This window comes from Anolis sagrei, chromosome 7, assembly GCF_037176765.1.
Source record: "Anolis sagrei isolate rAnoSag1 chromosome 7, rAnoSag1.mat, whole genome shotgun sequence".
NCBI lineage: Eukaryota > Metazoa > Chordata > Lepidosauria > Squamata > Dactyloidae > Anolis > Anolis sagrei.
In genome coordinates this window covers 5,962,570-5,989,934 of record NC_090027.1, presented here as the reverse complement: position 1 = coordinate 5,989,934, position 27,365 = coordinate 5,962,570, and the positions used below count along the sequence as shown (strand labels likewise).

At 43.9% G+C, this 27,365-nt stretch overlaps 1 protein-coding gene across 2 annotated transcripts in view; it reads right to left on the bottom strand.

The window, feature by feature from the left end:
- Positions 1-27,365, bottom strand: part of DOCK5 (dedicator of cytokinesis 5) — a 204,389-nt gene that overhangs the window by 131,245 nt on the left and 45,779 nt on the right. For both annotated transcript variants that reach the window (XM_067470674.1, XM_067470675.1), the window contains exons 4-8: positions 22,064-22,119; positions 18,301-18,397; positions 14,974-15,122; positions 6,953-7,088; positions 5,491-5,648 (exon numbers count right to left, since the gene is read on the bottom strand). In XM_067470674.1, the coding sequence (XP_067326775.1) occupies positions 5,491-5,648; positions 6,953-7,088; positions 14,974-15,122; positions 18,301-18,397; positions 22,064-22,119 (596 nt within the window). The remainder of the gene's footprint in view (positions 1-5,490; positions 5,649-6,952; positions 7,089-14,973; positions 15,123-18,300; positions 18,398-22,063; positions 22,120-27,365) is intronic.

Here is a 27,365-nt window from a genome sequence, read left to right as displayed (position 1 = left end):
ATTGGAATACTGATGGGGTTGGGGAGATTGGTTTTGTCATTTGAGAGTTGCAGTTGCTGGGATTTATAGTTTACCTACAATCAAAGAGGATTCTGGAGTCCACCAACGATGGAATTGAACCAAACTTGACACAAAATAATAATAATAATAATAATAATAATAATAATAATAATGGACTTGGGGCGGCTTACATGGGGCCAAGCTCAGTAACACAGAGTTAAAACATAGCATATAAAATATAACAGTAATATAAAAGAATATAAAAACAATATTATCTGTATAAATAAAAATGTAATGTTTGTTTGTGGTATTCACAGAACTCAAAAACCACTGGACGAATTGACACCAAATTTGGACTCAAGACACCTAACAACCCAATGTATGTCCTTCACTCAAAAAAAAAATTGATTTTGTCATTTGGGAGTTGTAGTTGCTGGGATTTATAATTCCCCTACAATCAAAGAGAATTCTGAACTCCACCAACAATGGAATTGGACCAAACTTGGCACACAGTTCTCCCATGACCAACAGAAAATACTGGAAGGGTTTGGTGGGCAGTGTCCTTTGGTTTTGGAGTTGTAGTTTACCTGCATCCAGAGATCACTGTGGACTCACACAATGATGGATCTGGACCAAACTCTACATGAATGTTCAATATGCCCAAATGTGAACACTGGTAGAGTTTGGGGAAAATAGAATCTTGACATTTGGGAGTTGTAGTTGCTGGGATTTGTAGTTCACCTACAATCACAGAGCATTCTGAACCCCACCAATGATAGTGAGATCATCCAGAGAGGCTCTGCTCTTGGTCCCGCCTTCGTCACAGGTACGTTTGGCGGGGACGAGAGACAGGGCCTTCTCAGTAGTGCCCCCCCCCCCCCCCCGGCTATGGAAGGCCTTCCCTAGAGAGATCAGATCTGCTCCTTCTTTTTTAACATTTCAGAAGCAAGTCAAAACATGGCTGTTTGAGCAAGCGTTCACAAACACAGAGTAACGGATATCGATAAATGATATAGGAATTCGATGATTGACGATGGAATTGGACAATGCTTTACAATAAGGGGACGCCAATGATGTTATTTTTATTGCTGTTGTGGTTTATGTAATGGTAATGTTTTAAATTGTGTTGTGATACTATGTATACTGTTTTGTTGGAAACCGCCTTGAGTCGCCGATATGGCTGAGAAAGGCGGTATACAAATATAGTAAATAATAATAATAATAATAATAATAATAATAATAATAGGGCCAAACCTCCCACACAGAACCCCCATGTGGGCCAAAGTAACGCGTGGCAGGGGATGGTTAGTACCAATAATAAAACAATAAGACAACCATCATAAGCAATCTCACTGTGGGAGGCGGGCTGGAGTGCAAACAGGTTTTTTTAAAAGGCTAATCAGAAAAGTGCATAGATTATGTCACAATATAAGGATAGAGCAGATTATAACAGGGACATTATGACTTTCGAAACTTCCCATGACCAACAGAAAACCCTGGAAGGGTTTGGTAGGCATTGACCTTGAGTTTTGGAGTTGTAGTTCACCTACCTCCAGAGAGCACTGTGGACTCAAACAATGAAGGATCTGGACCAAGCTTGGCATAAATACTCAATATGCCCAAATGTGAACTCTGGTGGAGTTTGGGGGGGGGGGGGGGAAGACCTTGACATTTGGGAGTTGTTGGTGCTGGGATTTATAGTTTACCTACAATCAAAGAGCATTCTGAACTCCACCAACGATAGAATTGGGCCAAACTTCCCACACAGAACTCCCATGACCAACTGAAAAACACTGGAAGGGTTTGGTGGGCATTGACTTTGAGTTTTGGAGTTGTAGACTCAAACAGTGATGGATCTGGACCAAGCTTGGCATAAATACTCAATATGTCCAAATGGGAACACTGGTGGAGTTTGGGGAAAATAGACCTTGACATTTGGGAGCTGTAGTTGCTGTGATTTATAGTTCACCTACAATCAAAGAGCATTCTGAATCCCACGGACAATAGATTTGGGTCAAACTTCCCACACAAAACCCTCATGCAATGAAGGGACTTGCTGTTAGGAATTGTGGGAGATGAAGTCCAAAACACCTGGAGGGCCCAAGTTTGCACATACATGCTCTAGAGAATCTGAGACATGTCTTCTATGCCTTAAGACTCGAATAGACCTTTTGGTTTACTTCTCACTTGATGATTCTACTATAATATTGCTCTCAAAACATGTAATGATGCTCGATGCACTCACATGTATATCATGGCCTAAATCCCAAGTAATAGACTCCCAAGTTCCTTGATATCAAAAATGTCTGTAGACAAACTTGGCATCATACTCTTCTTTCTTTTTTCTTTGTATGTAAGCTGAAACGAAAAGGTTCCCAACGCAGCGGTGTGCAACAAAGGATGGCTTTCCATTTCCTCCAATTGCAGGAAACCCTAGTTTGAATATCTAGGTTGCTATTTCCTATATTTTTACGAATCAGGAAACTGTGGTTGGCTAGCAGATACCTCTAGTCTCCTTGACTTGCATGTGGAAAGAAAAAAAAAGAGGAAAGGATGCGTGAGACCAAAATCTTGCACCTCTTCTTTGTCTCTCTTCCACACATGCTTTACAAGGAAAACCAAGTCGAGCTAAACCCTCTCTTTGCAGATTGTAAGACATCTTTTTCCAAATCATCATCATCATCATCATCATCATCATCATATTTAATTACTTATTATTGACAAGCTGGAATGTGTCCAGAGGAGGGCGACTAAAATGATCAAGGGTCTGGAGAACAAGCCCTATGAGGAGCGGCTTAGGGAACTGGGCATGTTTATCCTGAAGAAGAGAAGGCTGAGAGGAGATATGATAGCCATGTATAAATATGTGAGAGGAAGCCACAGGGAGGAGGGAGCAAGCTTGTTTTTTTGCTTCCTTGGAGACTAGGACGCGGAACATTGGCTTCAAACTACAAGAGAGGAGATTCCATCTGAACATTAGGAAGAACTTCCTGACTGTGAGAGCCGTTCAGCAGTGGAACTCTCTGCCCCGGAGTGTGGTGGAGGCTCCTTCTTTGGAAGCTTTTAAGCAGAGGCTGGATGGCCATCTGTCAGGGGTGATTTGAATGCAATATTCCTGCTTCTTGGCAGGGGGTTGGACTGGATGGCCCATGAGGTCTCTTCCAACTCTTTGATTCTATGATTCTATGATTAATCGTCCTCTATCCGAGAATGCTCTAGGCGATTTACAGCTAAATTGTAAAAGATAAAATACATACATACAGAAATTAAAAATTAACAGAGATCGAATGCTCTAGTAAAAAGCCAGGTCTTAAGTGCGAGAGTAAAAGGTCCTAAATCACGCATGGCTCTCATGTAGGGTGGCAAGGAATTCCATAAGGTAGGGGCAGAAATAGAAAAAGCCCATCTGCGCCTGGTCCTTTCCCAGGGCACTTCTTTAGGACCCGGTATATGGAGTAAGTCGCGTTGGGCTGGTCATTGCGACCTCCGATGATGGGAGAAGGAGAGGCGGTCCCCAAGGTACGATGGACCCTGGCCGTAAAGAGTTTTAAAGGTCAGAACTAGCATCTTAGACAGGCCACGGTACTCAGTTGGAAGCCAATGTCAATGTTGCACCACTGGTGTTCTATGGCATTTCATGGCTGTTCTTGTGAGTAGCCTGGCTGCCGCATTCTGAACAATACGGAGCTTTCGGGTCGTAGACATCGGAAGGCCAACATCCAGGGCATTGCAATAGTCCAGCCTAGACGTGGCCGTGGCATGGATGACAGTTGCCAGAGCCTCGTCAGATAGATAGGGTGTCAGTTGCCTCGCTTGTTGTAGATGGAAAAAGGCCTGTTTGCTGGCAGCAGCGACCTGAGCTTCCATTGTCAGCTGCGAATCCAGGACAACACCTAAGCTCTTAATAGTGGTCGATGGAGATAGGGCTGCACCATTGAAGGTGGATAATGGAGGAGTCAGACCTGTCGGGCGGCCATCCCAGAGAGTCTCAGTCTTTGTCGGGTTCACCTTCAGTCTGCTAGCACGTAGCCAGTTTGACAGAGTTTCCAGACATAGGGTGAAATTGTCTGGAATTGACGTTGCTCTAGGCACAGAAGGAGTTGGGTATCGTCTGCATATTGGTAACAGTCCAAGCCGAAACTCCGAGCCAAACTAGCAAGGGGTCTAACGTAGATGTTGAAGAGAAGAGGAGAGAGAATTGCACCTTGGGGGACCCCACATAGGAGGGGGGATCTATCGGAGACTTGATCCATGTACTCCACGCGTTGACTCCGGTTCCGGAGAAATGAGTTGAACCAATTAAGGGCCTGACCGCAAATGTTATACAGCAGTCCTTTTGTATCTTATTATATACAACTAGCCATCCCCTGCCAGGCATTGCTGTGGCCCAGTCTGTGTATATGTGTTTTGTGTGCATATGTGTATAGGTGTGTGTATATATTTGTGTATATGTGTATATATGTGTTTATGTGCATATTTTTTTTATTTCTTGCCTTTTAAAGTCTCTTCTGCTGTGTTTTTCAGTGTTTTTATGAGTGGTGCTCACTCGTTGGCCTGAGAGGTGTCTTGTGTCCAAATTTGGTGTCAATTTGCCCAGTGGTTTTTATGTTAATCCCACAAACGAACATTACATTTTTATTTATATCGATGGTACAATAAAATGGGTCCCTTATAAACAATGGCAAATTCAAGGTTTGCTTTTTGGATTTTTAAAAACTATTTGGGTTGTTGAACTTGCTGAGAGGAAGGTTGGCAGTTCAAATCTACAAGATGGAGTGAGCTCCCACTGTTAGCCCCAACTTCTGCCAACCTAGCAGTTCGAAAACATGCAAATGCGAGTAGATCAATAGGTAGCGCCTCGGTGCGAAGTTAATGCCGGACACATGACCTAGGAGGTGTTTCCGGACAACGCCGGCTCTTTGGCTTAGAAATGGAATGAGCACCTCCCCCAGAGCTGGAAGAGGAAGTCTTTACCTTTATCTGTGTTTCGCTGTTTCTAGTCATTGAATGTTTGCCTTTGTGTTTGTGTATGCTGAAATCAGCCCTGAGTCCCCTCAGGGAGACAGGGCAAAATACATAATAATAATAATAATAATAATAACAACAACAACAACAACCCCTTCATTGGGTGCCGCCTTGTCGCATGATCGGCACACTGGGTGCAGTGCCTAAAGACCTTGGCCTGCACTTAATTACAATCAGCGCTGACAAAATTACTATCTGCCAGCTGCAGAAGACCACCTTACTGGGAACTGCACACATTATTTGCCAATACATCACACAGTCCTAGACACTTGGGAAGTGTTCAACATGTGATTCAATACAATAGCCAGCAGAGTGATCATGTTTGTGAGGACTTATCTTCTTGTGTTTCAAATAATAATAATAATTGTTGTTGTTGTTGTTGTTGTTGTTGTTAAAACCATGAATGATGGAATTCATGGATATAGAATATGCGGATATGGAGAACTGATTGTATTACCAACATACCTAATGAACTTGGATTGGTCAGGATCATAGAGGCTCATAAGCAGCTCCGCATCCTCACCGATATTGCAGACAAAATTCTTGAAGTTGACATAGAGGCTGTACGTGTGAGTAGTGTTGAAGATAGACTGTCCCCGCAAGTCTACATTCTGCTGAAGAGACTGATTGGAACAAAAAGGCAGAATGAGAAAGTGAGTGTTAGAAGAGTGCCAGAACTAAAGTGACTTTAGAAAACATCTGCTAGAGCAGTGGTTCCCAACTTTTTTTTTTGATCAGGGACCACTTGACCAGGGACCACCTTGACCAGGTACCACATGGACCAGGGGCCACTTTGACCAGGGGCCACTTTGACCAGGGACCACCTTGACCAAGGACCACCTTGACTATGGACCACATGGACCAGGGACCATTTTGACCAGGGACCACTTGGACCAAGGACCACCTGACCAGGGACCACTTGATCCAGGGACCACTTGACCAGTGAACACTTGGACTAGGGACCACTTGGACCAAGGACCACCTGACCAGGGACCACTTGGACCAGGGACCACTTGGACCAAGGACCACCTGACCAGGGGCCACTTGGACCAGGGACGACTTGGACTAGGAACCACCTTGACCAGGGACCACCTTGACTATGGACCACATGGACCAGGGACCACTTTGATCAGGGTCCACCTTGACCAGGGACCACTTGGCCAGGGATCACTTGAACCAGGGATCACTTGGACCAGGGACCACTGGGACGAAGGACCATCTGACCAGGGGCCACTTGGACCAGGGACCACTTGGACCAAGGATCACCTAACCAGGGACCACTTGGACCAGGGACCACTTGGAGCAGGGACCACTTGGACCAAGGACCACCTGACCAGGGACCACTTGGAGCAGGGACCACTTGGACCAGGGAACATTTGGACCAAGGACCACCTGACCCGGGACCACTTGGACCAGGGACCACCTTGACCAGGGTCCAATTTGACCAGGGACCACTCTCCAACATTAGTACCAAAAGGGTTACAAATCAGTTTTTATTCAACTTTAGATTCAGCCTGCGGTGCTGATTCAGAAAATTGCATTGGATAGACCACATCAGCTCTAGTTTCTGATACAGAACATATGCCATAGTCAGCAACAGGGAAGGAGTGGCAGGTTGTGCGAAAGGAGCAAAAATAAAATAAAATAAATAAAATAAAATAAAGAGGACAGAGGCTCATGGACCAGATTTTTGTCCTCGCGGCCCAGTGGTGGTCCACGGCCCACAGGTTATGAACCACTGAGCTAGAGCATGCTTTGAAGAGCATCAAAAATGCTGTTTTTCTTGAAAAGGGATTTGATTCCCTTCTGATTTGAGAGGTGTGTGTATGGATAATTTGCAAAACAAGATAATCCAGAGAGTGGTATCCATTTCTAATTTTAACAGAAAGTACTTCCAAGAGGTTGTACTATATAATAAGAGGTGTACCTTTTCTTCTTGGATCCTTTCCTCGATTCTTTTGGAGGCTGTCTCGTGTGCCCTAAAGAGCGCTATCGTGCTGGTGGCATCCGGATCCAGAATGTTCCCATTATCATCTCTCACTACCAAATCCAACCCCAATATCCTGGAAAGCAATCAAAACAAAAAAAAAGGAGGATTAGCATGTTAGAGCTCGCACCAAGAATTTGGACACTACACCCCTAACAGACCAACAAGTGACCATCACTCATAAACCCCTTCCCCCCCACCAAAAAAACCAGCAGAAAGGACTTAAAAACCGAAAAAATCTAAATGATGATACAGTGCATGCATGAAAATGACAGCTCCCAGCATTCTCTAGACCAGGGGTCCTCAAACTAAGGCCCGAGGTCCAGATACGGCCCTCCAAGGTCATTTACTCGGCCCTCACTCAGGGTCAACTGAAGTCTGAAAAGACTTGAAAACACAAAACAACAACAACAACAAAATTCCTACCTCATCAGCCAAAAGCAACACCACACTTCCCACTGAAATATTAATTTTATCTTTGTTAAAACTGTTCTTCATTTTAATTGTTGTATTGTTTTAAACTTTTTTTGCACTACAAATAAAACATGTGCAGTGTGCATAACCCTGCTGTATGCCTGAGAAACGTGGACTGTCTACAGGCGTCACATGCAACTCCTGGAACGATTCCATCAGCGCTGCCTCCGGAAAATCCTGTAAATCTTTTGGGAAGACAGGCGGACAAATGTCAGCGTGCTGGAAGAAGCAAAGACCACCAACACTGAAGCGATGGTCCTCCGCCATCAACTCCGCTGGACCAGCCACGTTGTCCGGATGCCCAACCACTGTCTCCCAAAGCAGTTGCTCTACTCCAAACTCAAGAACGGAAAACGGAATGTTGGTGGACAGGAAAAGAGATTGAAAGACGGGCTCAAAGCCAACCTTAAAAACTGTGGCATAGACACTGAGAACTGGGGAGCACTGGTCCTTGAACGTTCCAGCTGGAGTTGCTACTTCATAACTGCAATTGTGCTACTGTTATGAATTGTAATGTAAATATCCAATATTCAGGATGTATTTCCATTCACTGGACCAAATTTGGCACAAATACCCAATGTGCCCAAATTTGAATACTGGTGGGGTTGGGCGGGGAATTGATTTTGTCATTTGGGAGTTGCAGTTGATGGGATTTATAGTTCACCTCCAATCAAATAGCATTCTGAACTCCACCAGCAATGGAACTGAACCAAACTTGGCACACAGAACTCCCACAACCAACAGAAAATACTGGAGAGGTTTGGTGGGCATTTGAGTTTTGGAGTTGTAGTTCACTTACATCTAGACAGCACTGTGGACTCAAACAATGATGGATCAGAACCAAACTTGGCATGAATATTCAATATGCCCAAATGTGAACACTGCTAGAATTTGAGGCAAATAGACTTTGACATTTGGGAGTTGTAGTTGCAGGGATTTATAGTTCACCTACAATCAAAGAATATTCTGAACCCCACCAACGATAGAATTGGGCCAAACTTCCCACACAGACCCCCATAATCAACAGAAAGTACTGTGTTTTCTGGTGGTCTTTGGCGACTCCTCCGACACCCCCTTGTGACCCCCCCCCAGGGGTCCCGACCCCCAGGTTGAGAAACACTGCAATAAAAGCTCGCCTTCCTGTCATTACAGCTAAGTGTCTTCCTCAAAAGCTTGGACGAACAGGAAGGTCTTTAGCTGCTTTTGAAAAGATGTCAGGGAAGGGGCGGTTTCAACCTCCTTGGGGAGGAAGTTCCAAAGAGTTGGGAGCAGCCACCGAGAAGGCCCTCTCTCTCATCACTGCCAGCTGCATTTGAGATGGTGACGGCAACAAGAGGAGGGCCTCGCTAGAAGATCTTAACATTCGGACAGGTTGGTATGAGGAGATACCAATCTGCCCGAACGTTGATGGGAAGCTTCCCACCAGAGTGGAAATCATTTATCGGACAGATGGCAAGCTGTTTAACCTTAGCAGACTGGAAGCCAAAACCAAGGTTACAACAAAATCTATTATAGAACTCCAGTATGCTAATGACAATGTCATCTGTGCGTATTCAGAAGAAGACCTACAAGCCACTGTAAACACCTGCGCAGAAGCATACGAGAAGCTCGGCCTGTCATTGTACATCGAGAAAACCAAAGTGCTCTTCCAGCAGTCACCAGCCAACCCCTATCCGATGCCAGATATATAACTTAATGGTGTAACATTAGAAAATGTTGACCATTTCCGCTCCCTTGGCAGCCACCTCTCCACCAAAGTCAACATCGACGCTGAAATACAACACCGCCTGAGCTCTGCGAGTGCAGCTTTTTTCTGAATGAAGCAGAGAGTGTTTGAGGACCGGGACATCCGTAGGGATACCAAGGTGCTTGCTTATAAAGCTATAGTCCTCCCAACCCTGCTCTATGCCTGTGAGACGTGGACTGTCTACAGACGTCACATGCACCTCCTGGAACGATTCCATCAGCACTGCCTCCAGAAAATCCCGCAAATCTCTTGGGAAGACAGGTGGACAAACGTCAGCATGCTGGAAGAAGCAAAGACCACCAGCACTGAAGACATGGTCCTCCGCCATCAACTCTGCTGGACCAGCCACGTTGTCCGGATGCCTGACCACCGTCTCCCAAAGCTCTACTTCGAACTCAAGAAAATGGAATGTTGGTGGACAAGAAAAGAGATTTAAAGATGGGCTCACAGCCAACCTCTATGCAACCTCTGGCATAGACGCTGAGAACTGGGAAGCCCTGGTCCTTGAGCACTCCAGCTGGAGGTCAGCTGTGACCAGCAGTGCTGCAGAATTTGAAGAGGCACGAATGGTGGGTGAGAGAGAGAAGAGGAAGGCGCGTCAAGCCAACCCCGACCAAGACCGCCTTCCACCTGGAAACCAATGCCCTCACTGAGGGAGAAGATGCAGATCAAGAATAGGGCTCCACAGTCACCTACGGACCCACCACCAGAACACTGATCCTGGAAGACTATCCTACTCGGCCAATGAGGGATCGCCTAAGTAAGTAAATAAGTAAATGGGGAGATGCGGTCAGATAGGTAAGTAGGCTACAGTTATCTCTACTTCTGATCACCACAAAACTATGCGGAAGGAAGATCTTCCCAGAAAGGAACAACAACAACTGACATTGTAGTGTAGCTAGAATTAATGAGGCTTAAAGCCTAACCACAAAACTGCCAGTTACAGTTCCTGACGCTGTGTGTGCACTTACTCAAATTTATGACATTTCCCGAAGCAGGTTTAACAATAATTTTTCAGCTTCTGCTTTCAAATGTCTCCTTCATTAGCTTATCTGCCCAGGAAGTGATATGACAGGCAGTCAATCTGTGAGCCATGGGGGGAACCCACAGAGCCCAACATTTTCTTTGGCAGTCGGAGAGCTATTGTGCCAATGCCTGCCTTGCATTTGAGTCTCAAGTGAGATTTAAAGGTGCTTCTTTAGACTAAAATTGCACCAAACAAACACATATGAAGCCGGGCTCTCCCCCTCTTTGGAAGAACTTTTTAAGTCCCGCAGCCTTAAGAAAGCGCAGAGCAATCTTGGAGATCCATCTCCCCTGCATATACTTTTTAAAAAGAAAAATATTGAAGGTTAAACTTAAAATAAAAATTATAAATGTAAATAATAAATGTAATAACAATAATAAAGTACAATTATAAATGTAATAATAATGAAGAGGGAAATGATGTTGGAAGAGTTTAAAGAAATAAAATTGTCATGGTTTCATTGTATACAATTAGAACAATGGTTAATAAACTGGGAAAAAAACAATAGAAATGAAAGCCAACTCAATCAATTCGAACAAATAATACAGAAGGGAAGGGCTGTAGAAGAACATGAAAACTTGAGAGGTATAATTAGCAAAATCTATAAGATACTAATTGAAATGAAGGATGAAAAAAATAAAAAAGTATACCCTTAAGGAGATTTGGGAAGAGGATTTAGGGATAAATATAAGTGAAATAGAGTGGCAACAGTTATGGGGACAAAGACATTTAAAAAAATTATCGATACGAGTTAAAGAAAATTATTATAAGTTAATATGGAAGTGGTACTTGACACCGGTAAGAATAGCATATATGAATAAAAATAACTCAACAAATTGTTGGAGAGGGAGTCAAGAACCAGGAACATATATACACATGTGGTGGCAATGTAAATATGTAAATAATTTTTGGGAGAAAGTATTTAGAGAAATAGAAACTATAATGAATATGAAAATAGATAAAAGTCCTAGTATAGCCTTACTATCATTCTTGGGAGGAGAGCAATGTCCAGTCTCGATAAAATAGTGAAGAGTAGAGACATCAGACTGGCAACAAAGATCCGCCTAGTCAAAGCCATGGTATTCCCTGGAGTCACCTACGGATGTGAGAGCTGGACCTGAGGGAAGGCTGAGCGAAGGAAGATCAATGCTTTTGAACTGTGGTGTTGGAGGAAAGTGCTGAGAGTGCCTTGGACTGCGAGAAGATCCAACCAGTCCATCCTCCAGGAAATAAAGCCCGACTGCTCACTGGAGGGAAAGATACTAGAGACAAAGTTGAAGTCCTTTGGCCACATCATGAGGAGACAGCAAAGCCTAGAGAAGACAATTATGCTGGGGAAAGTGGAAGGCAAAAGGAAGAGGGGCCGACCAAGGGCAAGATGGATGGATGGCATCCTTGAAGTGACTGGACTGACCTTGAAGGAGCTGGGGGTGGTAACGGCCGACAGGGAGCTCTGGCGTGGGCTGGTCCATGAGGTCATGAAGAGTCGGAGGTGACTGAACGAATGAACAACAACAACATCATTATATAACAATAAGCAACTGAAAAAGGAGGATAAAGAAGCGATAACAAACTTATTAACTATAGCAAGACTGCTCATAGCAAGGAACTGGAAAAAAGAAACGAATATACAAATAGAGGAGTGGTATAAGGAAGCATGGAAAATAGCAATAAATGATAAATTGACATGTATATTAAAGGTTAAAAAAGGTATATGGAAACAAAGCGATTTTGATGCTGTATGGGGAAGATTTGTGGGAAATGGATTAAAAAATAAGGAAGGAAAATTACCATCACAAGAAGAAATGAAATTTTGGACAGATGAAATGTAAGAAATGTGGCTTGAGACGGGTGGAGGGGAGCACTGTGGTGAAAAAAGGAAAAAAGAGAAAAGGGGGGGAAATGTCAAAGCAAAATAACAAAACAACAAGTTAAAGAGGCTGATGTACAAAATGCAATAGTATGTAATAAATGTGATAAATCAATAAAAAATATTAAAATAAAATAAATGTAATAATAATAATAATAAGTACAGAGCAAAGTAATAAATAACCTTGACTCAAGTATAAGCCAAGGGGGAAATTTTCAGCCTAAAAAAAGAGAGCTGAAAAACTAGGCTTATATTCGAGTATATACAGTAGATTTAGAAAAAATACATTTAAAGTGGGAGAACATTCAGTTCAAAGAAAAATTGGAAAATTGATATGAAAAAGCATGGCACAAGAGGGAGAAAAAAGAAAAAAAACCCACCCCCCACCCCCAAAAAACCCCCAAAAAACAAAAGATGAAACAAGAAGTAGGTTTTACTATCAGTTTGCTTCCAGGTTCAATTTTGCCGAAAGCCTGTTTTTGTCTTGAAGTCTTTTTAATCTATTTAGCGTTGTTTTCTTTTTTTCTCTGTCTTTTGAGTTTCTTTTTTATAAATTTATAAAAGAAGAAAGCGCAAAAGCTGGGTTGCAGCTAAACGTCAAAAAAACCAAGATCATGGCAACAAGAATGATTGACAACTGGGAAATAGAGGGAGAAAATGTGGAGGCCGTGACAGACTTTGTATTTCTAGGTGCAAAGATGACTGCAGATGCAGACTGTGGCCAGGAAATCAGAAGACGCTTCCTTCTTGGGAGGAGAGCAATGTCCAGTCTCGATAGAATAGTGAAGAGTAGAGACATCAGACTGGCCACAAAGATCCATTGCCTAGTCAAAGCCATGGTCTTCCCTGTAGTAACCTACGGATGTGAGAGCTGGACCTTAGGGAAGACTGAGCGAAGGAAGAGAGATGCTTTTGAGCTGTGGAGCTGGAGGAAAGTTCTGAGAGTGCCTTGGACTGCGAGAAGATCCAACCAGTCCATCCTCCAGGAAAGAAAGCCCGACTGCTCATTAGAGGGAAGGAGACTAGAGACAAAGTTGAAGTCCTTTGGCCACATCATGAGGAGACAGCCAAGCCTGGAGAAGGGAATGATGCTGGGGAAATTGGAAGGAAAAGGGAAGAGGGGCCGACCAAGGGCAAGATGGATGGATGGCATCCTTGAAGTGACTGGACTGACCTTGAGGGAGCTGGGGGTGGTAACGGCCAACAGGGAGCTCTGGCGTGGGCTGGTCCATGAGGTCACGAAGAGTCGGAGACGACTGAACGAATGAACAACAACAGCAACAAAGCGTCGGTTTCTTTTTTTCTCTGTCTTTTGAGTTTCTTTTTTATAAATTCCTCTATATTCCTTGGAAATAGCAACCTTCTATAAGCCTCCTTGTGCCGTCCACCCAGATGCTATAAAAATAAAACTGCGACGTGCTTCTCTCTATGTCTGAGTGAACTGCGGGTGTCTTTCTTTCTTCAGAAGCTTGAGATACTCAGCAACTGAGGCTACTACTGGTTTTAAACATCAAAAAAGAATATTTATTTATACAAAGTCCTTGCAGACTTGGCACAGTTCATCCAAGTTACAAACAGTCAATTGGTAAAGCATAGAGATGAGTTTTCCCTTCCTCCAAAAGGTAACCGGAATTCTGGAATCCCTTATCCTAACCCTGAGCTCCAATGGTCAGAAAAAAGCAGGTTTTCCCCCTATCTATTGCTCAAAGTTAGCTTTGGAGGCAAATGCTCACTACTATCTATCTAACTCAATAGTTCTTTCTCAATAAACTCAATACTCACTACTTTCTCAATAGCTTTTCTATTTATCTATAATTTCTCTATATAGCTCAATACACAATATACTATCTAGTAAAGGTAAAGGTAGTCCCCTGACATTAAGTCCAGTCATGTCTGACTCTGGGGTGTGGTGCTCATCTCCATTTCTAAGCCGAAGAGCCAGCGTTGTCCATAGACACCTCCAAGGTCATGTGGCCGGCATGACTGCATGGAGCGCCGTTACCTTCCCGCCAGAGCGGTACCTATTGATCTACTCACATTTGCATGTTTTCGAACTGCTAGGTTGGCAGAAGCTAGGGCTGACAGCGGAAGCTCATGCCGCTCCCCGGAATCAAACCTGCGACCTTTTGATCAACAAGCTCAGCAGCTCAGTGCTTTAACCTACTGCGCCACCAGGGGCTCCTATATACTTGAGTATATAGGGTATATTGAACTCTATCGCTTCACATTGATGTGGTACTGGGGACTGTGAGGTGGTGATTGGAGTGTGGAGGGATGGGTGTGTTGTTTTGTGATGTGTGGTGAGGAAGGCATTTAAGGTTGTTGTGCAATGTACAATGAAAATAACGTTATTCTGTCCTAAAAAGGGGCTTGACTCTTAATTGCTCATTCAAGACCAACGTTATTCCAAATTACTTTTAATTACAAAAGGAATAAATAATATTTGTTGACTGAAAGGTCTAAGGTTCAAATCTGGGGAGTGGTGTGAGCTTCCACTGTCAGCCCCAGCTTCTGCCAACCTAGCAGTTTGAAAACATGCAAACGCGAGGAGATCAATAGGTGGGAAGGTAACGGTACTCCAGGCAGTCATGCAGGCCACATGACCTTGGAGGTGTCTATGGACAACGCCGGCTCTTCGGCTTAGACATGGAGATGAGCACCAACTACCATAGTGGGACATGACTGGACTTCATGTCAGGGGAAAACCTTTACCTTTTTACTAATATTTGTGATGGATAAACCCATCTCTCTCTTCTGGCAGTGAAGAAATCCATGATGCTTAGAAGTCCTAATCCTTGCTAACACATCAAAAGGAAGAGCAAAACATTGAGAGTGGATCTCACCTGTTGCCATAGTCGATTTTGGCTGTGACTTTCTTCTTGAGCTCAGCCAGCTCATCTTTGGGAAGCGTTCCGGAGAGGATCTGGGACCGCCATTCAATCAGGCCATAGGTCATCTGCTGCACATGGCGGAAGAGTGTCTTCTTGTTCTCCTATGAGGAGGTCAGGAAAAATGGCATAAGGAGAAGGCATCAAGTTATATTAATGACTTAGATCAGCGGTTCTCAAGATGGGGGTTGGGACCCTCGAGGGGGTTGTGAGGGGGTGTCAGAGTGGTCGCCAAAGATTATGGGGATTCTGTGTGGGAAGTTTGGCCCAATTCTATCGTTGTTGGAGTTCAGAATGCTCTTGATTGTAGGTGAACTATAAATCCCAGTAGCTACAACTCCCAAATGTCAAGGTCTATTTTCCCCAAACCCACCAGTGTTCACATTTGGGCACATTGAGTATTTGCGTCAAATTTGGTCCAGATCTATCATTGTTTGAGTCCACTGTGCTCTCTGGATGTAGGTGAACTACAACTCCAAAACTCAAGGTCAATGCCCACAAAACCCTTCCGGTGTTTTCTGTTGGTCGTGGGAGTTCTGTATGCAAAGTTTGGTTCACTTCCATCGTTGGTGGCGTTCAAAATGCTCTTTGATTGTAGATGGACTATAAATCCCAGCAACTACAACTCCCAAATGTATTTTGTTGTGATTGAATTTTTCTGTTATTTTGTGTATTATTTTTGGGCTTGGTCTTCTGTTAGCCGCCCCACCTCCCCTTTGGGGAGATGGTGGCGGGGTATAAATAAAGATTATTATTGTTATTATTATTATTACTATTCTAAAATTGTGTAAGTTTGAAAATGCACACAAAGTTGTATACATAATACAAAAGAAATGCACAAAGGATGGAGGGGATGGTATTTCATTCTCATAAGGAAATAGGTTAGGACAAGAAACACAACAAAACTAAGACAAATCTCTGCATTATACAACAGGATGTAAGGCCCAATGCTCCTCTCAGCCAATCATTTACGGGCAATCCTTTACGTCAACTGGAGCCAATTGGACAAAAGGTAAGATATAAATATAACTAAGCAAGCAATGCATTCCAACGAGACTGGGTCTCTTTCATGACTCTGTTCCTTCCTTCTTCCCACTATGGGCAAGGCACAACTCATCATAATCAAAACCTCTGATCCAAAATAAACACTTGGTACACTTCAGCTGCCAAGCACACTGGCTGGAATGCTCATTCATGGCCATGCTGTGAGTTTACATAGAATCATAGAATCAAAGAGTTGGAAGAGACCTCATGGGCCATCCAGTCCAACCCCATTCTGCCAAGAAGCAGGAATATTGCATTCAAATCACCCCTGACAGATGGCCATCCAGCCTCTGCTTAAAAGCTTCCAAAGAAGGAGCCTCCACCACACTCCGGGGCAGAGAGTTCCACTGCTGAACGGCTCTCACAGTCAGGAAGTTCTTCCTAATGTTCAGGTGGAATCTCCTCTCTTGTAGTTTGAAGCCATTATTCCATTGCGTCCTAGTCTCCAAGGAAGCAGAAAACAAGCTTGCTCCCTCCTCCCTGTGGCTTCCTCTCACATATTTATACATGGCTATCATATCTCCTCTCAGCCTTCTCTTCTTCAGGATAAACATGCCCAGTTCCCTAAGCCGCTCCTCATAGGGCTTGTTCTCCAGACCCTCTGCTGTGGCTCTCCCTCCCTTAGAATCATAGAATTGGAAGAGACCTCATGGGCCATCCAGTCCAACCCCTGCCAAGAAGCAGGAAAATTGCATTCAAAGCACCCCTGACAGATGGCCTTTGCAGCCTGAAAGATAGTTGCATCTGTCAAGTAGGAAATTTAGATACTGCCTACGCAGGGAGCCTAATTTAACTAATTTATGATGCCATAAAAATCTCCAGCAAGCATGCCAAGATTGAGGAAGTACTTCATCTGTGACACAAATGAACGGTGAAGCGACAGCTCCCCTGGTGGCCAGAATACCCTCATGAAAAGCTGGAATGTTAAGTAGCCTCTGACTGACTGTCTATATATGTTGTGTGTCCATGACATCGAATGTTTGCCATGTATATAATAATTTGAATAATGAGTGCAAAGACTGGTAATGACATAGGAATGGAACAATAGATGACGAATCTGGATCATGTTTTTAGTGATGAGACACTAGTGAATGGTTATCATAGTAATTGTGTATTAATTGTGTATTAGATTAGGTTATTAACTGTTTTATTAAAACTTCTGCGCCAGCTGCATCCGTACCTTGGGAGAGCTGACTTGGCCACGGTAGTACACGCTTTGGTTACATCCCGCTTAGATTACTGCAACGCTCTCTACGTGGGGCTGCCTTTGAAGACTGCCCGGAAGCTGCAGCAAGTCCAACGCGCGGTAGCCAGATTACTAACGGGGGCTGGGTACAGGGAGCACACCACTCCGCTGTTACGCCAGCTCCACTGGCTGCCAATTAGCTTCCGAGCACAATTCAAAGTGCTAGTGTTGACCTATAAAGCCCTAAACGACTCCGGCCCTGTTTACCTCTCCGAACGTATTCTCCCCTACAAACCATCAAGATTACTAAGATCATCTGGAGAGGCCCTGCTCTCGGTCCCACCAGCCTCGCAAGTGCTGGGACAGGGCCTTCTCGGTGGTGGCCCCACGACTCTGGAACTCTCTCCCTCTGGAGGCCAGAACCGCCCCATCCATCCTAACATTTAGGAAACGGGTGAAGACGTGGCTGTGGAGTCAGGCCTTCGAGGAATGAGACAACACCATAGGACTCTGGATGGAAGTGGATATAGATCCATCTTATTAGGACGACTGACCACTGTAGTATTATATTTAGTGTTTTTAAAGTTGTTTTGTAATTTGTGATATATGATATTTTAATGAATGTATATGTTTTTATGGCTGTAAACCGGGCTGAGTCCCTCAACGAGGTTGAGAAGCTCGGTATACAAAACTGCGAAATAAATAAATAAATTTATATTGGTGTTGAATTCTGCTGTGCCCTGTGTCTTGTGAACCGATTACAATATGTATATTGTAATCCACCCTGAGTCCCCTGCAGGGTGAGAAGGGCAGAATATAAATACTGCAAATAAATAAATAAATAATTTTTTTTTTTGCAGTGATGGAGAAGTTGGAGAGGTTTTGCAGTCAAAAGTAAGCAGTGTCACCGTTTGGCCCACAAAGCTTAGCCATGACTTCAAACCAATTTCACACGTGATTTTAAATTTTGGGGGTTTTTTGCTCCTGCACTCTGGGTAGAATGCTGATTCTCCGCAAATAAAACTAAATTGAAAACAAATAACCATACAAACCACATAGAGCCTGTGCCAAATAACTGCCCATTCCCATAGCGTAGAGGTGAGTTCCTGCACCAAAGGGAGCTCATTTGGAATGACTGTTTCATGTTGCCTGCAGAAGGAGAAAGAAGGTTTCAAATCAGTACTTTGATAATTTAAGGTGTCAGTAGTATGCATATGTGGATAGGGTTGCTATAGTAAAAATTAGAGATAGATCCAATACCATTAAGGGAGTATTTCTCAACCTGGGGATAGGGACGTCAAGGGGGGGGGGGGTGTCACAAGGACGGTGTCAGAGGGGTCGACAAAGACCATCAGAAAACACAGTATTTCCCTTTGATTATGGGGGTTTTGTGTGGGAAGTTTGGTCCAGTTCTATCGTTGGTGAGGTTCAGAATGCTCTTTGATTACATGTGAACTATAAATCCCAGCAACTACAGCTCTCAAATGTCAAGATCTATTTTCCCCAAACTTCACCAGTGTTCACATTTGGACATATTGTGTATTCATGCCAAGTTTGGTCCACATCCATCATTGTTTGAGTCTACAGTGCTGTCTGCATGTAGGTGAACTACAACTCCAAAACTCAAGGTCAATGCCCATCAAACCCTTCCAGTATTTTCTCCTGGTTATGGGGGTTCTGTGTGCCAAGTTTGGTCCAATTATATCATTGGTGGGGTTCAGAATGCTCTTTGATTGTAGGTGAACTATAAATCCCAGCAACTACAAATCTCAAATGTCAAGATCTATTTTCCCCAAACTCCACCAGTGTTCACATTTGGGCATATTGAGTATCTGTGCCAAGTTTGGTCCACATCCATCATTGTTTGAGTCCACAGTGCTGTCTGGATGTAGGTGAACTACAACTCCAAAACTCAAGGTCAATGCCCATCAAACCCTTCCAGTATTTTCTCCTGGTTATGGGGGTTCTGTGTGCCAAGTTTGGTCCAATTATATCATTGGTGGGGTTCAGAATGCTCTTTGCTTGTAGGTGAACTATAAATCCCAGCAACTACAACTCCCAAATGTCAAGTCTATTTCCCCCAAATTCCATCAGTGTTCACATTTGGGCATATTGAGTATCTGTGCCAAGTTTGGTCCACATCTATCATTGTTTGAGTCCACAGTGCTGTCTGCATGTAGGTGAACTACAACTCCAAAACTCAAGGTCAATGCCCACCAAACCCTTCCAGTATTTTCTCCTGGTTATGGGGGTTCTGTGTGGCAAGTTTGGTCCAATTATATCGTTGGTGGGGTTCAGAATGCTCTTTGATTGTAGGTGAACTATAAATCCTAGCAACTACAAGATCTAGAAGCCAGCTCTGGTTTTCTATCTGGCAATTCCATAATGGGGCTGACACTGGACCGAGCTTTAGCACAGCTGGTTAACCACCAGTTGCAGTAAATCCTGCCAACCAAAAGGCTGACAGTTTGAAACCCAACTGTGAGTATATAAATAGGTACCGCTTAAGCAGAGAGGTATTTAAGGTGTCCATAACAAAATGCCAGAAAAATGCCAATGATTCGATCAAGGAGGAAGTTTTTGGCAGGGAAAGTGGAGCAACAACAACCAGTGGTCGGAATCGAGCACAGCCTCCAAGATGCCGAAGATGGAAAAGCTCATATATACCTCTATCTATGTACAGTTGTTTGTCTTGTCATTTTATAATAGCATATAATGTTTGTCATATTTGTGTTCTGTGATCCGCTCCGATTCCCCTTCAGGGTGAGAAGAGTGGAATATAAATATTGTAAATCTATATAAATAAAAATGTAATGTTCATTTGTGGGATTAACAGAACTCAAAAACTAGTGGGCCAATTGACACCAAATTTGGACAGCATACACCTAACAACCCAATGTATGTCCTTCACTCATTTTTTTTATTTTGTCATTTGGGAGTTATAGTTGCTGGGAATTAAAGTTAATTTACAAACGAAGTGCATTCTATGTATTGTCAAAGGCTTTCATGGCCGGAATCACTAGGTTGTTGTAGGTTTTTCCGGGTTATATGGCCATGTTCTGGAGGCAATTTTTCTCCTGATGTTTCGCCTGCATCTATGGCAAGCATCCTCAGAGGTAGTGAGGTCTGTTGGAAGTAGGAAAAATGGGTTTATATCTCTGTGGAATGACCAGGGTGGGACAAAGGACTTTTGTCTGCTGGGGCTAGCTGTGAATGTTTCAACTGACCACCTTCATTAGCATTCAATGGCTTGGAAGTGCCTGGGGGGAACCTTTTGTTGAGAGTGATTTTATGTGCCTGTTTGTTTCCCCTCTGTTGTTTTGCTGTTGTAATTTTTGAGTTTTTTTAATACTGGTAGCCAGATTTTGTTCATTTTCATGGTTTCTTCAACCAGAGAAATCAGCCATAGCAGAGCACCTGATGAACCAACCTGGACACAGCATTTGAGAACACAGAAATGCTGGACCACTCTCACAACCACCATGTCAGACTACACAGAGAAGCCATTGAAATCCACAAGCATGGGGACAATTTCAACAGAAAGGAAGAGACCATGAAAACCATGAAACCATGAAAATGAACAGGCGCTTCCAAGCCATTGAATGCAAATCAAGGTGATCAGTTGAAACAGTCACAGCTAGCCCCAGCAGACAAGAGTCCTTTGTCTCACCCTGGTCATTCCACAGATATATAAACCCATTTTTCCTACTTCCAACAGACCTCACTACCTCTGAGGATGCTTGCCATAGATGCAGGCGAAACGTCAGGAGAAAAATTGCCTCCAGAACATGGCCATAGAGCCCGGAAAAACCTACAACAACGAAGTGCCTTCTGAACTCCATCAATGATGGAATTGAACCAAACGTGGTGCACACAACTCCCATGGCCCACAGAAAATACTAGAAGAGTTTGGTGAGGATTGACGTCGCATTTGGGAGTTGTAGTACACTGTGGACTCAAACAATGATGAATCTGGACCAAACTTGACACGAATATTCCATGTACTGAACTAGGAACACAGATGGAGTTTGGGGGAAATAGACCTTGACATTTGGGAGTTGTAGTTACCGGGATTTATAGTTCACCTACAATCAAAGAGCATGCTGAACTCCATGAACGACAGAATTGGGGCAAACTTCCCACACAGAACCCCTATGACCAACAGAAAATACTTAAGGCCATCCAGTCCAACTCCCTTCACCAGGGCAAGAAAACGTTAACCCACAAGCATAAAAAAAATACATATATTAGAATCCAACACTTTCTTATTACTTTATTTTCCAGATCACCAAGCTGGGCCACAGCAACACATGGCAGGGGATGTCTAGTGTGTGAATGTATGTGTGTGTGTGTCTGTAATGTTTGTTTGTGGGATTAACATAACTCAAAAACCCCTGGGTGAACTGACACAAAATTGGGACACAGTACACCTATCAGGCCAACAAGTGACCATCACTCATAAAAACACTGAAAAACACAGCAAAAGAGACTTAAAAAGCAAAAAAAAAAAAAAAAATTCAACGCATGCAAATAAATACACAAATATATAAATACACATATACACACAAAAGACATATACACAGACTGGGCCACAGCAATGTGTGGCAGGGGACAGCTAGTAACAAATAAATAAATATATAAATAAATACATGGGATTGGGAAACCAGATAATACTTTTTCAAAACGCTGAAGCAGAAGAGCTAGATATCTTTCTGCATGCCTGTGACTGTACTGCAAACCAGATCTGGCCATTAACAGAAGGCAGATAACTGTGTTCCTATCTAGGCATTGGGTCCAAACATCGTGGCTACTTACCCGCCATCTTGCACGGTTGCCTCTTTCAAATGGATGTATGTTGATGGGAAGATGCCCTAAGAGAAAGACAACAATACTGTATGAAAAGGACAAGGAGTTACACAATTACGGAGTAGTAGACATGAAAATATGGTCAGGTGTTTTGGCTTACAACTCCCAGAAATCCCAGCCAGTTTACCAGCTGTTAGGATTCCTGGGAGTTGAAGGACAAAACATCTGGGGACCCACAGGTTGAGAACCACTGCCCTATTGCTTTGGAGAGCTTCTGTTTAACTACTTCAAAGCTTCCTGCTGAACCGGTGATGGCATAATCGTCAGCATAGATCAGGAGTTCTCAACCTGTGGGTCCCCAGCTGTTTTGGCCTACAAAAAATCCCAGCCAGTTTGCCAGTTGTTAGGATACCGGGGAGTTGAAGGACAAAATATCTGGGGACCCACAGGTTGGGAACTACTGCCCTAGAGCTTAGGAGAGCCTCTGTTCAATTATTGCAAAGCCCCTTGCTGAAGTGGTGATGGCATGATCGTCAGCATAGATCAGGAGTTCTCAATCTGTGGGTCCCCGGGTGTTTTGGCCTACAACTCCCAGAAATCCCAGCCAGTTTACCAGCTGTTAGGATTCCTGGGATTTGAAGGACAAAACATCTGGGGACCCACAGGTTGAGAGCCACTGCCCTAGAGCTTTGGAGAGCACAGCTTCTGTTCAACTATTTCAAAGCTCCCTGCTTAAGTGGTGATAGCATGATCGTCAGCATAGATCAGGAGTTCTCAACCTGTGGGTCCCCAGATGTTTTGGCCTACAACTCCCAGAAATCCCAGCTAGTTTATCAGCTGTTAGGATTCCTGGGAGTTGAAGGACAAAACATCTGGGGACCCACAGGTTAAGAACCACTGCCCTAGAGCTTTGGAGAGCTTCTGATCAACTATTGCAAAGCTCTCTACTTAAGTGGTGATGGCATGATCGTCAGCATAGATCAGGAGTCCTGGGAGATGAAGGCCAAAACATCTGGGGACCCACAGGTTGAGAACCACTGCCCTAGAGCTTTGGAGAGTTTCTGTTCAACTATTTCAAAGCTCCCTGCTTAAGTGGTGCTGGCATGATCGTCAGCATAGATCAGGAGTCCTGAGAGTTGAAGGACAAGACATCTGGGGACCCACAGGTTGAGAACCACTGCCCTAGAGCTTTGGAGAGCTTCTGATCAACTATTGCAAAGCTCTCTACTTAAGTGGTGATGGCATGATCGTCAGCATAGATCAGGAGTCCTGGGAATTGAAGGACAAAACATCTGGGGACCCACAGGTTGAGAACCACTGCCCTAGAGCTTTGTACAGCTTCTGTTTAACTACTTCAAAGCTCCCTGCTGAAGTGGTGATGGCATGATCATCAGCATAGATCAGGAGTTCTCAACCTGTGGATCCCCAGCTGTTTTGGCCTACAACTTCCAGAAATCCCAGCCAGTTTACCAGCTGTTAGGATTCCTGGGAGTTGAAGGACAAAATATCTGAGAACCCACAGGTTGAGAACCATTGCCCTAGAGCTTTGGAGAGCTTCTGTTCAACTACTTCAAAGTTCCCTGCTTAAGTGGTGATGGCATGATCGTCAGCATAGATCAGGAGTTCACAACCTGTAGGTCCCCGGGTGTTTTGAACTACAACTCCCAGAAATCCCAGCCAGTTAGGATTTCTGGAAGTTGAAGGACAAAACATCTGGGGACCCACAGGTGGAGAACACTGGTTTAACCCATTGCGTCACCGCATACCCTCAAGGCCTCCTAAAACTTCAAAACTTAGGATTTTGTAGTATTAAGCCATGACAGTTAAAGTATTATCAAACTGCATTAATTCGACAGTATAGATGCACATCTGGATTACCTTGGAAGCCTGTCATAACAATTATATGGACTGTACTCCAAGCTTTGCCACTATTCTGCTTACACACATTGCTTCTATGATATTATCCAGTTTTAAGAACAAATAATCTAGCCTTTTAGAGGTCACATATTCATTTAAGATCACCAGGATGTAGCAAATCTGAGTCCTTCAAAGTCTTTAAACCAACTCATAAGACAGGATGAGAATTGTCTCTTTTAGACCTCATAAGGGGTGCTATTGATTAAAGTAAATTATATCCTCCATTATATTTTGGCAACAGGGATGGAGCGTTTTGGCAGCATTACAGCTACTCTATTAGCCATGAAAATACACACTGGCACAAGCCGCAGTCTTGTAAAAGCTCTCCGAGGGAGCAGGATGCAAGATGAAAAATCCGCATTGCTGTCCATGGTTGAGCTAATATAAGATACTGTTTTGAGAAATGAAAATTTGGTGCAGTAAATGGAAAGCAGAAGGGACAAAGATGCGATTTTGGCAGGGGGGGGGGTATGGAGAAGGCCCCATCCCATTGTCTATTTGAACAGATCCTGAACATATACAAAGCTTTGGTGGATTTTCAAATCCACTTTTTGTATGGCCCCAAACAGAGCTTGGGAAAATCCCTTTTTTGGACTATACACCTCAAATTGTTTGGCCAACATAGTTACATTGGGCATGGTAGTTGGAAGTTTCCAAAAACTATGGCTCCCCAAAGTAACTTTTCCCAAGTTTTGGATCTGAGTGATAGCCTAAAATAGGAGAGTCTATCCTAGGGTGCACCTACGGCCCAATTCACAGTGCTACATAAAATCCAGATTATCTGCTTTAAACTGGATTATATGGCAGTGTGGACTCATATAGTAAAGGTAAATGTTTTCCCCTAACATTAAGCCCATTGTCTGACTCTGGGGTGTGGTGCTCATCTCCATTTCTAAACTGAAGAGCCTGCATTGTCCTTAGACACGTCCAAGGTCATGTGGCCGGGATTACTGCATGGAACGCTGTTACCTTCCTGCCGTAGCGGTACCTATTGATCTACTCACATTTTCATGTTTTTGAACTGCTAGGCTGGCAGAAGCTGGAGCTAACAGTGGGAGATCACGCCGCTCCCCGGATTCGAACCTGCGACCTTTCGGTTAGCAATTTCAGCAGCTCAGCGCTTTAACCCACTGTGCCACCAGGGGCTTCTCATATGAGTGAATGTGTGTGTGTGTATGTATACACACATACACCCATATAGTCCAGTTCAAACAGATAATTTGGATTTTATATGGAAGTGTAGGTGGGGCCTGCAACAAATCACAGAATTCCCCATCCATCTGTCATGGCAACCCTGACTGCTGCTTGTTGATGGGAAGCTTCCCAGTGGAGTGGAAATCATCTATCAGACAGATGGCAAGCTGTTTAAGCTCAGCAGACTGAAAGCCAAAGCAAACGTTACAACAACATCTGTTATAGAAGTCCAGTATGCTGATGACAACGTCATCTGTGCACATTCAGAAGAAGATCTACAAGCCACTCTAAACACCTTCGCAGAAGCATACACGAAGCTTGGCCTGTCACTGAACATCGGGAAAACCAAAGTGCTGTTTTTCAGCAATCGCCAGCCAATCCCTCTCCAGTGCCAGAGATACAGCTTAATGGTGTAACATTAGAAAATGCTGATCATTTCCATTCCCTTTGCCAGCCACCTCTACACCAAAATCAACATCGACACCAAAATACAACACCGTCTGAGCTCTGCGAGTGCAGCATTTTTCCAAATGAAGCAGAGAGTGTTTGAGGACTGGGACATCTGTAGGGATACCAAGGGGCTTGTCTATAAAGCGATTGTGCTCCCAACCCTGCTCTATGCCTGCGAAACGTGGACTGTCTACAGACATCACATGCAACTCCATCAGCGCTGCCTCCGGAAAATCCTGCAAATCTCTTGGGAAGACAAGCGGACAAACATCAGCGTGCTGGAAGAAGCAAAGACCACCAGCATTGAAGCAATGGTCCTCCGCCATCAACTCCGCTGGACCGGCCACATTGTCCGGATACCCGACCACCGTCTCACAAAGCAGTTGCTCTACTCTGAACTCAAGAACGGAAAACAGAATGTTGGTGGGCAGGAAAAGAGATTTAAAGATGGGCTCAAAGCCAACCTTAAAAATCTGGGATAGACACTGAGAACTGGGAAGCCCTGGGCCTTGAGCGCTCCAGCTGGAGGTAAGCTGTGACCAGCAGTGATGCAGAATTTGAAGAGACACAAATGGAGGGTGAAAGAGAGAAACGTGCTAAGAGGAAGGCGCATCAAGCCAACCCCAACCGGAACCGCCTTCCACCTGGAAACCAATGCCCTCACTGCGGGAGAAGATGCAGATCAAGAATTGGGCTCCACAGTCACCTATGGACCCACTGCCAGGATACTGAACTTGGAGGACCATCATCCTCGGACTACGAGGGATCGCCTAAGCCGAAAACTGCTCAATCCTTCCATCCTTTGTGATAGATCTACCTTTTAGTCGGCTAGGCCGAAGCCTGCATAGCAGTGTCTGGCATCTTGGTTTTCAAGCAGAGCAGGAGGAGGAGTCAGGCTGACTCCTGATTGGGTGTAGCAATTGGGGGAGGAGTCAGCTTAGAGAGGGAAAGCAGCTGTCGAGTTTTGACAGAGAGGGAGAAGGGATTTTAACAGTGAAGAGGGTAGATGGATTTTTAGGCTGGAGAGCTGAGGAGAATTTAGACAGGTGAAAGTGAGCTTTTGGGAGTGAGTCTTTTAGTCAGAGAGAATAAGATAGGGACAAAAGGCTTGAAGTTTACTGTACAGAGTGTCAGTAAAGAAGACTTGTTCACTTGATGCTTATTGCTCTGAGGAGAATATTAGTTAGAGACTAATTACTCTGTGAGACAGGAGAGACTGTTCTCAGTGATATACTGTTTCAGGAGGAAGTTGAACAGTATAGTTAAAAGAGACTCACAGTAACCCAAAGCTACATTCTTAGGGAAAACTGTCTAAACAGCTAAGCCTTTGTAACTGAATTACGCTTTATGTACCACTCATTTCCAACGAGTTGTTGTTAATATCAAGTTTAAAATAAACTCTTTATTAGTTTACTTTTAACTGGTGTTTGCCTCAATCCATTGGTTTCCCTCAGAACTCATTCTTTCAACACATTTTTACACTCCAGTCAGCTAGGGAGGAAGCCATAGAAGTCCAAGAGCTCAAACACTCTTTACCTAAATACATTCACACCCTTTTGGTTCCTCAGGCCAGCAATTCTGAGGTGGTGGCAGCTATTTCTACCAAGTACTTCGGTCACTTGCATTTACAACATAGGGTCAGCCTTTTGTTCTCCGCTATATCTAAGGGCAGAGGTGTGATCGTGGTGTCCACCCTGTCCAGGCTGAATGCTCTAACTCCTTTATATTGGTGGCAGCGGTGGGATTTGTC